At 40.9% G+C, this 15,462-nt stretch overlaps 2 protein-coding genes across 3 annotated transcripts in view; both read right to left on the reverse strand.

Annotated features, from left to right (window-relative positions):
- The window catches only part of vars1 (valyl-tRNA synthetase 1), a 223,102-nt gene that overhangs the window by 42,344 nt on the left and 165,296 nt on the right, over positions 1-15,462 (reverse strand). The window contains exons 2-7 of one of the 2 annotated variants that reach the window (XM_061914827.1): positions 10,877-10,916; positions 5,844-6,199; positions 5,637-5,780; positions 4,017-4,221; positions 3,819-3,934; positions 2,692-2,767 (exon numbers count right to left, since the gene is read on the reverse strand). In XM_061914827.1, coding sequence (XP_061770811.1) covers positions 2,692-2,767; positions 3,819-3,934; positions 4,017-4,221; positions 5,637-5,780; positions 5,844-6,197 — 895 coding nt within the window. In that variant the 5' untranslated portion in view covers positions 6,198-6,199; positions 10,877-10,916. Of the gene's footprint in view, positions 1-2,691; positions 2,768-3,818; positions 3,935-4,016; positions 4,222-5,636; positions 5,781-5,843; positions 6,200-10,876; positions 10,917-15,462 lie in introns of those variants that run through there. The other variant, XM_061914828.1, reaches the window with a different exon arrangement.
- LOC133561506 (INO80 complex subunit E-like) overlaps positions 13,575-15,462 on the reverse strand; it is a 40,718-nt gene continuing 38,830 nt past the window's right edge. Inside the window, exon 4 of the mRNA XM_061914813.1 lies at positions 13,575-14,446. Within this exon, the coding sequence (XP_061770797.1) occupies positions 13,895-14,446 (552 nt within the window). The 3' untranslated portion in view covers positions 13,575-13,894. The remainder of the gene's footprint in view (positions 14,447-15,462) is intronic.

Genomic DNA, 15,462 nt, shown 5'->3' on the forward strand with positions numbered 1-15,462 from the left:
TACAAGTTAAAATAGTTTATAATGAAATTAAATACTTATATTTGTAATTATGTTATGTTACAACAAACTCTGTGCATTTTTTCTGCTACTGTGGTTTGTTTGGTCAGGTATAAACGCAATCACTCCAACCCTAGTTTTCACCAAAAAAGAAGACTGAAACCGTCTTGGTCTGCATGCGGTTCAGTTCACTTGAGCTCTGATGTGAACACCACACATAGCAGTGTTGACATGACAGAAAAAAGCATGCAGAAAAATAAACATACAAGACATAATGCATTGGATAAAAAGCAAAATATAAGAAAATTAACTTGCGTGTTCAACCCAGCAGACAAGATTTAGTAGATACTTTGTCACAAAAGCCAATCAGGTACTTTCTTATTGTTCTTAACTGCTCAGTATTTTGTCCCGTGACAAACTCACCAGTGTGAATGCACATATACCACAAGAAAGAGTAGGGATGGGTAGCGTTTACATTTTAACTAATACTAGTACAAAATCTGCACTTTAAAAACGGCGTTGCACTTCTAGCAGCATTATCAGCACTGTGTTCAAATTGGCAATACAATTTAAAAAGTGCCATCTCTGTGGACTTCTGCTGGGAGGCTATATTCACTGCATGGAACAGATCAATAAGTGGAAGCAAAAAACTATTTTCTACAGCTAAATTTAGACAAAACGGAAATCATTGTCTCTGGCCCACAGGAGCCAAGATAAACTAGTATTAGTCTCCTTGAGACCCTCTCCCTGAAACCAAATATTCATGTTAGAAATCTAGTGGTGATAATGGACTCAAACTGGAACTTTGACAGTCACATTAAGTCCATAACCTCAGCAGCTTTTTACCCCCTAAAAAATTGTCAAAATCAAAGGAATAATGTCCAAAGCAGATCTAGAAAGACTGATCTATGCCTGTCTTTAGCAGGTTAGAACACTGCAATGGTCTTCTCACTGGGCTCTCTAAACGAGCTGTAAAGCAGCTGCAGTGCATTAAGAATGCTGCCGTTCGAGTCCTGACTAGAACCAGTAAATATGCCCATAGTGGTATAAGGTGCTTAAAGGCCTACTGAAATGAGATTTTCTTATTTAAAAGGGGGATAGCAGGTCCATTCTATGCGTCATACTTGATCATTTCGTGATATTGACATATTTTTGCTGAAAGGATTTAGTAGAGAACATCGACGATAAAGTTGGCAACTTTTGGTCGCTAATAAAAAAGCCTTGCCTCTACCGGAAGTAGCAGACGATGTGCGCGTGACGTCACGGGTTGTGGAGCTCCTCACATCTGAACATTGTTTATAATCATAGCAACCAGCAGCGAGAGCGATTCGGCCCGAGAAAGCGACGATTTCCCCATTATTTTGAGCGAGGATGAAAGATTTGTGGATGAGGATAGTGAGAGTGAAGGACTAGAACAAAAAAACAAAAAAAAGGCGAGGGCAGTGGGAGCGATTCAGATGTTATTAGACACATGTACTAGGATTATTCTGGAAAATCCCTTATCTGCTTATTGAGTTACTAGTGTTTTAGTGAGATTATATGGTACCTGAAAGTCGGAGGGGTGTGGCCACGGATGTGGTGACCGCCAGTGTCTCCGGTGGGAGAAAGTAAGAGGGTCCGCAGCTGCAGTAAGACGCAAGCTCCGCTCATAACTACGGTAAGAGCCGACTTATTACCACAATTTTCTTACCGAAACCTTTCAGTTGACATGTGGTAGACAACCATGTTCGCTTGACCGCTCTGTTCCAGAGTAAAGCTTCACCTTGTGTTGCTAAAGGCAGCTGCAATACACCGCTTCCCACCTACATCTTTCTTCTTTGACTTCTCCATTATTAATTGAACAAAAAGCAAATGATTCAGCAACACAGATGTCCATAATACCGCGTAATTATGCAATTAAAGCAGACGACTTTTAGCCGTAAGCGGTGCTGGAAGAACATGTCCGCAACAACCGGTGACGTCAAGCGCACGCGTCATCACTTTGTGGGAAATTTATAATTGCAATTTAGTAAACAAAAAAGGCCGTATTGGCATGTGTTGCAATGTTAATATTTCATCATTAATATAAACTATCAGACTGGGTGGTCGTTAGTAATGAGTTTCAGTAGGCCTTTAAGTCATTGGACTGGATTCCTGTTGCTTCGAGAATGGACTTTAAAACTACTCCGCTTGTCTAAAATTATTTTCATAGTTTTGTGCCAAAATACATCTCTGACATGTTACAGCCATATGAACCATTTCAGGCCCTGGGAACTTCAGGGAGTGGTCTCCCGCTGGTTCCCAGAGTAAGGACCAAACATGGTGAGGCTGCATTTTTGTAAAATCTGGAATAATCTTTCAGAAGTTGTGAGAGAGGCCTCAATGTCTGCAATGTTCAAATCCAGACTGAAAACACTTAACAATTGTGCATATGACAACTGAAAATATTTTATCTACACTATTTGATTTTAATTTGAATTCTGATTGTTTTATGATGATTATATTTTACGATTTCAATTTGAATTATGATTATTTTTGTGATTGTTTTATTTTTATTAAAGCACTTTGAATCGCCCGGGGTACGACATGTGCTCTATAGATAAACTTGTCTTGCCTTACATTACTTAAAAGACATTTCTTGCACAATATCGCCGGCAAATACGTGTTGCAGGTTACCGAATCTGCATTCATTTAGCACCAAAATAACTTGAATACCTTTTTTCTCCCCACTTGGAGTAGGAATGTTGTAAGTGATAATGCCCAACTCCTTCTTCTCAGGTTTGGCCTTTTTCTAAAAAAAGTTTAAAAAAGTAGTGTTAAATACTGAAAATCCAAACAAATCTAAAAATAATGATGGGTCAAACGATTCTGAAACATTGATGCAATGTTCCTTGAAAGTTCTATGCATGTAAGAAAAAAACAATGCTGTGTCACTTGACTGTGAAGCAACAAACTGTGTTTATCAGGAAGCGATTCATATGGATCACAAGTGACAGCTTGTACTTAAGAAAAATAATAATACAATTACAAATTAAATAAATATATCTAATCAGTTGAGTGCTGTGTTTTACTTTTTTATTTAATTGCCATCACTGATCTAAATTGAACTAAGAAAGCAGTCAAATTCTAAAGTGAGGGTTCATTTGGACCATAAAGACCAAACAGGGTAGATTTTCCTGTTAATAATTGGTTCATTGAGCACAGCTGCACGTTCGTTTCATACTCTTTCTTGTGCAGCCATTTGTTAAAAAAAACCCACAAAAATTATATCAGCTTACTATTAATTTTATTTGCAGGTTAAATGTAATGAATTTTATTAATACATTAGAAGGCGGATGACCATTATGAAACCCGAATACATCCATCCATCCATCCATTTTCTACCGCTTATTCCCTTTCGGGGTCGCGGGGGGCGCTGGCGCCTATCTCAGCTACAATCGGGCGGAAGGCGGGGTGCACCCTGGACAAGTCGCCACCTCATCGCAGGGCCAACACAGATAGACAGACAACATTCACACTCACATTCACACACTAGGGCCAATTTAGTGTTGCCAATCAACCTATCCCCAGGTGCATGTCTTTGGAAGTGGGAGGAAGCCGGAGTACCCGGAGGGAACCCACGCAGTCACGGGGAGAACATGCAAACTCCACACAGAAAGATCCCGAGCCTGGGATTGAACCCAAGACTGCAGGACCTTCGTATTGTGAGGCAGACGCACTAACCCCTCTGCCACCGTGAAGCCCATGAAACCCGAATACAATGCAATGTCAATACGGGTAGGCAGTTGTCATTTACCCAGGACTATTTAAATTCTATTTTGAATGAACTAAAACTAATATACCTCTGTGGTTGGCTGAGTCTTCTTCTTGGCCTCCATTTCCTTCTTCTGTTGAAACTTCTCCAACTTTTCTCTCTTCTTTGCCTCCTTTTTCAATTGGGCTTCTGTCTTTGGCGGGCCTAAAAGAGAGAAGCATCTAAAATCTGTCCAAGAGCAATAAAAACCAACAACAAAACAAAGGTTCCCAGACATTATGCGGACCATTAGGTGCATCTCCCGCCGGGCCGACAGTAGCAGCAGCTGGAGGACTTGCTTCGTAATCAGCATTTGTCTTGGTTGTCACTGGCACCATCTTCTCACACAGCGTGACCTCGCCCAGCACCTTAAGGAAGTGTCGCTGGTTGATGCACGTTGTGAACCATCTGGTAACGTTGGTTAAGACCTTCCTGTCTGCTGGCTCCAACACCTGTAAAATAACAAATGTGTGCTTCAGGAGAATTGAGTGAAAGCATAGGGGTGTAACGGTACGTGTATTTGTATTGAACCGTTTCGGTACGGGCGTTTCGGTTCGGTTCGGAGGTGTACCAAACAAGTAGACATGCTAGCAGCTAGCAGGCTAGGACAACATGTTAAAGCCAGAGCTGGAAGACCCTCCTTCCTCGTTAAGATCTCCCGTTTGGGAACCCTTTGGTTGCGCGATACAACAATGGAGGACGGATGTTTGCTAATATTGTTGAGCAGCTGCTTCTGACAACACGTCAAACATGTGTTGCACCTTTCCTGCTTCCGGCTCCCATAATGTCTCCCTTGCGCGCACAACCCTTCACTCTACCCGGCAGTGGGTCCCCTCAGCTCTGGACTCCAGGGTAAATGAAGAGGTTTTGCACACAGCCAATCCAACAAAACACTAGCCACTCCTGCGCTCTACCGCTCCCTCACCTCGCTCGCCCGCACACTCACTGACGTCACATATTAAAGGGCCACACACACACATACGCTACTCTCATAACACAGTGGTTCTCAACCTTTTTTCAGTGATGTACCCCCTGGGAACATTTTTTTAATTCAAGTACCCCCTAATCAGAGCAAAGAATTTTGGTTGAAAAAAAAAAACAGATAAAGAAGTAAAATACAGCACTATGTCATCAGTTTCTAATTTTTTAAATTGTATAACAGTGCAAAATATTGCTCATTTGTAGTGGTCTTTCTTGAACTATTTAGAAAAAAGATATAAAAATAACTAAAAACTTGTTGAAAAGAAACAAGTGATTCAATTATAAATAAATATTTCTACACATAGAAGTAATCATCAACTTAAAGTGCCCTCTTTGGGGATTGTAATAGAGATCCATCTGGATTCATCAACTTACTTCTAAACATTTCTTCCCCCAAAAAATAAATCTTTAACATCAATAATTATGGAACACGTCTACAAAAAACGGCGGGCGATGTTGATGAACGTGGACCCCGACTTAAACAAGTTGAAAAACTTATTGGGGTGTTAGCATTTAGTGGTCAATTGTATGTACTATACTGTGCAATCTACTAATAAAAGTCTCAATCAATCAATCAAAAAAAGCACTTTATATATAGAAAGGTTTTGTTAAGAAACCATTCTTAGCCTTAACTTATTTATTTTTTATTTTATATATGTTGTGTATTTATTAACCCTGGCAATGGACCCTGTGTGTATATGTTTGTTATGCCATTGTTTACAAATTTGGTAAATAAATAACCCAAAAATATATTGTTGTTTTCTTACTGTACCGAAAATGAACCGAACCGTGACCTCTAAACCGAGGTACGTACCGAACCAACATTTTTGTGTACCGTTACACCACTATGAAAGCAGCTAACGTGGATGAAATGAAACATACATACATATTTGAAGGGGAGAAGAAGAGCTGCAGACACAGCCATGTCAGCGAGGGTGATGCTCTCCCCTACAAGGTATGTTCTTGGTTCCAGCATCTTGTCAAGAACTTTTAAAACTCGCAACAACTCTGCGTGGGAACTCTGCTGGTGCTGAAAAACAACACAATACATCAATAACCTCATAAAACAGAGCGAGCTGGAAGATTCCCTCACCTTCTTATCCATCGCAATCACCCCCATGAGCGGGAAGACGACTGCGCATGACGCCGGGATGAGCTCGTTGTCTGCGAAGCTGAGCCACTGCCAAACCTGACTCTGCTGCTTGGCATCAATGCCAGCCTTCTTGCCCTGATGAGCCAGGTACCAGGACACCGCGTTGGCTCCACTCAGCACTGTGTCACCTTCACCGGGGCCCAGCACAAGAGTGGGTCTGGAGCGGACATTGAGGCAGACGGGGGGATCCTCTGTAATGGTCTTGACACGAGAGGACGGGGACAGCTCGGCAGCGAGGAGAGCAAGAACACTTCTGAAGTCGTCAGGGTGAGGGGATACGTACAGAGAGGCCATCTCTACACAAACACAACGTGTCCACGTTGAAATACAAAGAACACTTACAACCTCAAACTGTCAAAACTAAGGATTGTTAATAGCACAGGGATTATCAAACATATCGCTAGCTTACACTTTTAGAATGCTAAACTACTCTTTGTATACCTGATGGTCACCTTAGTGCGGTCTGGCTTGCATTCACACTTCAGTCAGTAGAACAAATAATGGTCTTAGTTTGGCATATGCATAAAGTGCTGCCTCAATTGAACAACGTATGTAATATGCACTCAAAACAACATTCAAATCCCCCAAAATTAAGTTGCCTAAAAAAAACTTATTTAAAAGGTTGTACAAATGTTTTCATGTTCTAGCTATGAAAATCTTCCAATTATATTTAAAATCTCCCAGTTTGTTGGAATGTATTTACCATGGTCAGACCCAGAACCAATAACAGTGATAAACGAGGGTTTACTTTATAGATGTCAAAACATTTTTAGAGATGTGCTACAAGCAGACAGCGTTTCTGTGGACTTCAATACGACCCCTTTGTTGAAAAGAGTATGGTATATTTAACTACTACTCGGCTTACATTTAACTTTTATTTTCACTGCGCTTTCTTCTGGGTGTTTCCACGCATCGCCTGATTCTGCTCATATTTAGTGGCACGACATCTTGTTTTGCTGCGGTTGGCGTTGACACTTGGCTTACTCAGGACTGAAGTCCACTTGCAGCTGGGCCAGGACCACCTGAAAGATGGGTCCCAGTGTCCCCGTTTAATCCAGCCCTGTTGGTCCTGGACCGCATTCACACTTGACCAATCAAACCTTACTAGCAAATCATTGGTACTTTAACTTTTAACTTAAATGGACTTGAGTCTACTCAGTTTTAACCAGACCAATAACAACAAGGGTGATAGAAACAGCACTGTTTTGGAAAGTCCTATCACAAATTCTCTACTCAAACATCCTCTTTATGACAACAGCACTCTTTGGTATTTTATGGCTCGCTGTTCTGTATGTTTTGATGACAAAACTGGGGTTCTACATCATCTTCTACTTCAGGGGTGCCCACACTTTTTCAGCAGGCGAGCTACTTTTCAAATGACCAAGTCGAGGTGATCTACCTCATTTTCATACACATACACACACACACACACACACACACACACGTATGTATATATATATGTATATATATATATATATATATATATATATATAAATATATATATATATATATATATATATATACATATATATATATATATAATGTATAGTTATCAATGACACATGTGTTTTTGTTAAAATGTTATAGGTGTTTGATAAAAATACAGGCATGTTTAACCCTTGTGTAATGTTCATATTGTTGTTACTCAGCCAGCGTTTGTGGGTCTGATGGACCCGTTGCATTTTAAGGCTTTCAATGCCTCACAATCAAACACTTTTATGTTAAAATACTGAACAGAAGTTTATTGAGATAAGGGTAACATCTGTTCAGTATTTTAACATAAAAGTGTTTGATTGTAAGGCATTGAAAGCCACAAAATGCAACGGGTCCATCAGACCTACAAACGCTGGGGCTAAGTAACAACAATATGAATGTTGCACGGACAATTTCTCTGCCAGTTTCTGTATCCCACAGGGATTCTTATTTTGTGTTTCTGCCCCTGCGGTTCCCACACAAGGTTGCAACATTGTTTGTCGATACTGTCTGCTCTCATTTTCTCGCACATATGACCCTCTGATGTTCTGCATGCCTACACTCGGTCCTCCTCCTGTCTAGGCCTGCTGCGTGTGTGTGTGTGTGTGTGTGTGTGTGTGTGTGTGTGTGTGTGGTACACAGAACATCAATTTCCACACTTCTATTAGCCCCGGGTCCAGTGGACCCAGACATCTTATATGTAACAGAAATGTGTAGGAGGGGGGTGTAACGCGGTCATTAAATATGTATTGTGATATATGTTCTTCATAGAAAATGAGCCAAAGTTAGAGAGTCTCAGTTTGAAAAAATAATTAATTGTATCATTTTTCTTTTAATAAAAAAATGAAAACTGGTCCTCCAGATTCCTTTCTTTCATGATGACAACAATATAAGTTGGTGTATTTCCTGACTATGATGACTTGGATGACAGGATTGACATTAATGCTGATAACTTTCACATTTTGTAATTTACATTGTGGTGATGCTGATTATCGGTCCTGCTAGACACCGACCTCTATTTAATAATTCAACTTTAACATTTGACAACCAAAAAATTAAACAAGGCAACTAGGTAAAGAATCTGGGTATTATCTTCAACCCAACTCTTTTGTTTGAGTCACACATTAAGAATGTTACTAAAACGGACTTCTTTCATCTCCGTAATATCGCTAAAATTCGCTCCACTAAAGACGCTGAGATCATTATCCATGCGTTTGTTACGTCTCGTCTCGATTATTGTAACGTATTATTTTCGGGTCTCCCCAGGTCTAGCATTAAATTATTACAGTTGGTACAAAATGCGGCTGCTAGACTTTTGACAAGAACAAGAAAGTTTGATCATATTACGCCTGTACTGTATATACCTTTATATACATATATACATACATATATACCTATACTGTATATACCTTTATATACATACATATATACCTATACTGTATATACCTTTATATACATATATACATACATATATACCTGTACTGGCTCACCTGCACTGGCTTCCTGTGCACTTAAGATGTGACTTTAAGGTTTTACTACTTACGTATAAAATACTACACGGTCTAGCTCCATCCTATCTTGCCGATTGTATTGTAACATATGTCCCGGCAAGAAATCTGCGTTCAAAGGACTCCGGCTTATTAGTGATTCCCAGAGCCCCAAAAGAGTCTGCGGGCTATAGAGCGTTTTCCATTCGGGCTCCAGTACTCTGGAATGCCCTTCCGGTAACAGATGGAGATGCCACCTCAGTAGAAGCATTAAGTCTCACCTTAAAACTCATCTGTATACTCTAGCCTTTAAATAGACTCCTTTTTAGACCAGTTGATCTGCCGTTTCTTTTCTTTTTCTCCTCTGTTCCACTCTCCCTTGTGGAGGGGGTCCGGTCCCGTGGCCATGGATGAAGTACTGGCTGTCCAGAGTCGGGACCCAGGATGGACCGCTCGTCCGGAGTCAGGACCCAGGATGGACCGCTCGCCTGTGTATGGACTGGGGACATCTCTGCGCTGCTGCTCTGCCTCCGCTTGGGATGGTTTCCTGTTGGCTCCACTATGGACGGGACTCTTGCTACTGTGTTGGGTCCCACTTTGGACTGGACTATCATCAATCAATCAATCAATGTTTATTAATATCGCCCTAAATTACAAGTGTCTCAAAGGGGTGCACAAACACTACGACATTCTCGGAAGAACCCACATAAGGGCAAGGAAAACTCACACCCAGTGGGACGTCGGTGACAACGATGACTATGAGAACTTGGAGAGGACTGCATATGTGTGCCCCCCCCCCCCCACCAGGGGACGAAAGCAATGGATGTCGAGCTGGGTCTAACATGATACTGGTTGTGTTGGATCCACTATGGCAGTGGTTCTCAAATGGGGGTACGCGTACCCCTGGGGTACTTGAAGGAATATTCTAAAAATAACAATTCAAAAATCCTTTATAAATGTATTTATTGAACAATACTTCAACAAAATATGAATGCAAGTTCATAAACTGTGAAAAAAAATGCAACAATGCAATATTCAGTGTTGACAGCTTGATTTTTTTTTGTGGCATTGTTCCATAAATATTAATGTAAAAGATTTATTTTTTTGTAAATAAATGTTTAGAATTAAGTTCATTAATAAATATGGATCACTATTACAATCCCCAAAGAGGGCACTTTAAGTAGATGATTACTTCTATGTCTAGAAATCTTTATTTATAATTGAATCACTTGTTTTTTTCCAACAAGTTTTTAGTTCTTTTATATATTTTTTTCCAAATAGTTCAAGACCACTACAAATGAGCAATATTTTGCACTGTTATACAATTTAATGAATCAGAAACTGATGACATAGTGCCGCATTTTACTTCTTTATCTCTTTTTTTCAACCAAAAATGCTTTGCTCTGATTAGGGGGGTACTTGAATTAAAAAAATGTTCACAGGGGGTACATCACTGAAAAAAGGTTGAGAATCACTGCACTATGGATTGAACTTTCACAGTATCATGTTAGACCCCCTCGACATCCATTGCTTTCTGTCCCCTAAAGGGGGGGAGGGGAGGGGGGGCGCACATATGCGGTCCTCTCCAAGGTTTCTCATAGTCCTCATTGTCACTGAAGTCCCACTGGGGTGAGTTTTTCCTTGCCCTTATGTGGGCTCTACCGAGAGTGTCGTTGTGGTTTGTGCAGCCCTTTGAGACACTAGTGATTTAGGGCTATATAAATAAACATTGATTGATTGATGGTGGAGGGGAAACAAGTCCTTTCTGTCCAATATTAGGTAAAAGTGTGTTAGTTACCATTATTACCGACTTAGGCCAACACCAAAGCTAGCTTGATTGCTCCCACCTGTCAAAAAGTGACTAAAAGCCGATGCTAAACTTCGCTGTGGTTAAAAAGTCCACCACGAGTACTGTCGCTGCAGCAGCAGTTTGTTTCGTTAACCAAGGCGGACATTGTTTTAAAGTGGTTCTAGCATCTAACTGTGTTGGGAAAGTGTTTGTGTCGCGCTTACCTTTGCAAGAAAGGAGACGTCAGCTGCTGAGAAGAACACGAACACTCCAGCCGTCTGATGCAATGAGACAACATTTCCGGCTTGGAAAAGCCGCTTCCGGTCTAGAACGGAAGTCACTCAATGAAAGACCCTCAAAATAAAAACCGTGATTTTAATGGGAATGAAACGGAATTTCTTGTTAGGGACCAAATGTCCCTTTGGTACAGAGGACCCTGTTGTATTTCTAAGGGTTTTTTTATTATTATTAGTTATGCCGCCGTCTCTTTGAGCTGTCATTTGACCCCCCCTAACATGCCTTAAAACTTCCCAAATTTGACACACACATCAGGACTGGCGAAAATTGCCATCTAATAAAAAAACCAAACCCCAAAACACAAAATTGTGCTCTAGCGCCCCCTAGGAAAAAACACAGACAAAACTGCTTGTAACTTCTGTTAGGAATGTCGTAGAGACATGAAACAAAAACCTCTATGTAGGTCTCACTTAGACCTAGATTTCATTCACTGACTTTCTTCAGCCAAAATCAACAGGAAGTTGGCTAAAAAACCCTTCAAAACAAAAGTTTTGTGAAAACCCGTCACCTTTTTTCAAACCTTAGCTCCTCTGAGCGCGTTTGTTGTGTCGGCTTCAAACTCGCATAGGAAAGAGCTTGAACCCTTCTGATTAACAGTTGTGCAAAAAAGTTTTTCTAACTGCTCCGGTTTTGATTTTACGAGCCTTCAAAGAACTTCTGCGCTGATGCTGCTGCGCTGCTGCCGTCTCAAGATGGCCGCTTAAAAGCAGGAAGCACCAGCGTGACCACACAATGCAGAGAAGGTAGGTAAAGTGCGGGTAAAGATATGTTGACTAGGTGAAAGAAGGAGGCACCAGTGTAACCCCAGGATGCAGGGAAGGTAGGTAATGTGCAGGTAAAGATATGTTGAATGGGTAAAGGCAGGAAACAACAGCAAAAGTCGGTCCCGTCCATGGCTGCTTGAAGCTTTAATTCATTTATGAATTCTTATACTCACGATATTTTTTCATTTGTTTTTATGATAACATAATTTACTACGTTTATATAGTATAATTTCTTTACTTTTTATCACAATATAATTGAGGGCATCTGGCTGCAGGATTAGGTCTCTGCTTTTTGCAGATGATGTGGTCCTGATGGCTTCATCTGGCCAAGATCTTCAGCTCTCGCTGGATCGGTTCGCAGCCGAGTGTGAAGCGGCCGGAATGAGAATCAGCACCTCCAAGTCCGAGTCCATGGATCTTGCCCGGAAAAGGGTGGAGTGCCATCTCCGGGTTGGGGAGGAGACCCTGCCCCAAGTGGAGGAGTTCAAGTACCTAGGAGTCTTGTTCACGAGTGGGGGAAGAGTGGATCGTGAGATCGACAGGCAGATCGGTGCCGCGTCTTCAGTAATGCGGACGCTGTATCGATCGTTGTGGTGAAGAAGGAGCTGAGCCGGAAGGCAAAGCTCTCAATTTACCGCTCGATCTACGTTCCCATCCTCACCTATGGTCATGAGCTTTGGGTCATGACCGAAAGGATAAGATCACGGGTACAAGCGCCCAAATGAGTTTCCTCCGCCGGGTGGCGGGTCTCTCCCTTAGAGATAGGGTGTGAGAAGCTCTGCCATCCGGGAGGAACTCAAAGTAAAGCCGCTGCTCCTCCACATGGAGAGGAGCCAGATGAGGTGGTTCGGGCATCTGGTCAGGATGCCACCCGAATGCCTCCCTAGGGAGGTTTTTGAGGCACACCCAATCGGTAGGAGGCCACGGGGAAGACTCAAAACACGTATTAAGACTATGTCTCCCGGCTGGCCTGGGAATGCCACGGGATCCCCCGGGAGGAGCTAGACGAGGTGGGTGGGGAGAGGGAAGTCTGGGCTTCCCTGCTTAGGCTGCTGCCCCCGCGACCCGACCTCGGATAAGCGGAAGAAGATGGATGGATGGATGGATAATAATGTTTTAAAAACATCCATCCATCCATTTCCTACGGCTTATTCCCCTTTGGGGTGGCGGGGGGCGCTGGTGCCTATCTCAGCTACAATCGGGCGGAAGGCGGGGTACACCCCGGACAAGTCGCCACCTCATCGCAGGGCCAACACAGATAAACAGACAACATTCACACACTAGGGCCAATTTAGTGTTGCCAATCAACCTATCCCCAGGTGCATGTCTTTGGAGGTGGGAGGAAGCCGGAGTACCCGGAGGGAACCCACACAGTCACGGGGAGAACATGCAAACTCCACACAGAAAGATCCCGAGCCCGGGATTGAACCCTGACTTCTCAGGACCTTCGTATTGTGAGGAAGACACACTAACCCCTCTGCCGCCGTGAAGCCGCTTTAGAAATATGTTACACGTAATTTTAAAGGAAGGAAAATTCGAAAGGATTATAATTCAAGCCTCTCTCAACTTATTTTAACTTGATGTTTAACTATGACTTACTTTAACCAAATGTTTACCGATGATAGTTGTTGTTTTTTTCAATACAGTCCTTCGTCGTGCAACACACTACATTTACATGTCTCTATCTTACAAATGCTAGTACAACTATAAATTATTACCGTAACTATGTTTTTTGTTGGATTAAAGAACATATAAATCATGCAGTTGTGCTTTTATTCGGTAATTATACAGGTATATGCAAGCAAGTGCAATTGAAAAAAAGGTTTAGTTCCTCCACAATAAACAAACTGGACAAGATGTGTCATAGTTCAAGTGTGGTTTGCCATTTAAGCCATCATTCCTTTTTATTCAAACAAACATCCAACCGTCAGCATGGCAATTATCATCCAGCCGTTATCTTCTTTTCTGCCCAGCGTAAATTTAAAACTTCAGAATTCTTCAATAGCCCACTTCTGCAGTAATGAACGTTAAAGCGACAGTTTAATATTTCTAAAATGATCATCCTGTTAGAACAACCAAACACATTAAATGGTTCATCCCTCAGTAACCAAAAGAGGTAATTAGCAAAATAAATTAACATTTTTAAAAGTTAAACCTCTATCCATTTAAAAATGTTACTTTTTAGTCAGACAGCACGGATTGAACTTCAGTGTGAACTGTAGCTGTTTCCCGCCCAAAGCCCTCTGTGATCGCACCACACAAGACATTCACCACCGTAAAGATGATACCGCCCCCCATGCTGAACATACTAAACACCCCACTACCGCTTCTCCATGCCAACCTGCCCAGCCCCCCACCCACGGCTGCAGCTTGATCCCCCATCTCCATCGCCACTGTTCCCACGTAGTTGCCGCTTCGCTCCAGCATACGCCCTCCGAAGTACTTGGTCACCCACCAGGTGTTACCCAGGGCATCGCCAAAGATCCCCAGGGTGTCACCGGCAAGGGTCCCCGTCCCCATGACTCCGGTGTAGCAGCAGTTCAGGAGCTCCCCTAGCATGGAGGAGCTGCAGTGGTAGAGGCCGCAGACGCACCTTTGGCCGATACCCAGCAGCTTTTCCGCACCCCAGCGCATCCAAGACAACAGGTCAGAGGTCAGGAGGTAGAAGAGGGAGAAGGTGTCGCCTGGGAGAGCTGAGAGAACTCCGAGGTCTTCCTGAAGAACGTAGCTCACCTGGATCATGAGAGAATAAAAGCATCACTTTACGACATTCAATTGGCTACCAAATGTTGAATTGGCAGAAATGTGATACAAAAATAAATATAATGCAGTTACATAATTGATAATAAAATAAAACAAATAAAGCAGTAATGTCAGGTTCTTGAAACTGGGTGCGGAAAATTGATTGATGTGAAATTGGCAGTAAAAGTGTTACAAAAAAAAAAAGTTGATGAATGAAATAAATTACAAAAACAACACCTTAACAAAATAAAATCAACAATATTAAAAGAAAGTGAAAAAATCGAATGAGAAATTGAGAAAAGGGGGAAAAAAGAGAAATAATAATTTTAAAAAATAAACTAAAAAGGTAAAAGATTAAAAAAAATTAAATACTGTAAAATTAAATGAATAAAATAAAATAAAATAAGGCTATGGAAAAGTGTGAATTTTGGATCAAATTAAAACAGAAGTGTAGTTTGGAATAAAAAAAATTATTAAAAAAAATAAAAAAATCTGAGCAGTTTGGCAAATTTAAAAATGGTGATAAAATACATAAATATTAATTTAATAGAACGGTAATAACAATATTAAAATAAAAAGAAAGGAAGAGAAGGGAAAGAATCAAAAAGTTAAAGAAAAAAAGAGGAAAAAATGATAAAAAGTAAATAAAAAAAAATACAACAAAATACTGTAATATAAAATGATATAAAGTAAAATAAAACAAAATATAGTGAAACAAAATACGGCTGGACAAAAGTGTGAATGATAAATCCAATTCAAATATGAAAGCGTCACGAAGCAGCGAAAAATAAGATAAAATAAGGAAAAAAATCTGAGCAGTGTTTAAAAAATGTGTGAAGGTTAAATTAGTAAAAACAAAAACAAAACAATCGCTAAATAGAATAATAAGAAAAATATTGAAATTAAAATTAAAAAAGAATACAAAATAAAAGTAAAAGAAAGAGGAAAAAAAAATAAAACATTTAAAAATGATAGAAAAAATAAAATTATGGTTACATAATGCAAAA

Source organism: Nerophis ophidion, linkage group LG11 (genome assembly GCF_033978795.1).
Source record: "Nerophis ophidion isolate RoL-2023_Sa linkage group LG11, RoL_Noph_v1.0, whole genome shotgun sequence".
In the NCBI taxonomy this organism is placed as follows: Eukaryota; Metazoa; Chordata; class Actinopteri; order Syngnathiformes; family Syngnathidae; genus Nerophis; species Nerophis ophidion.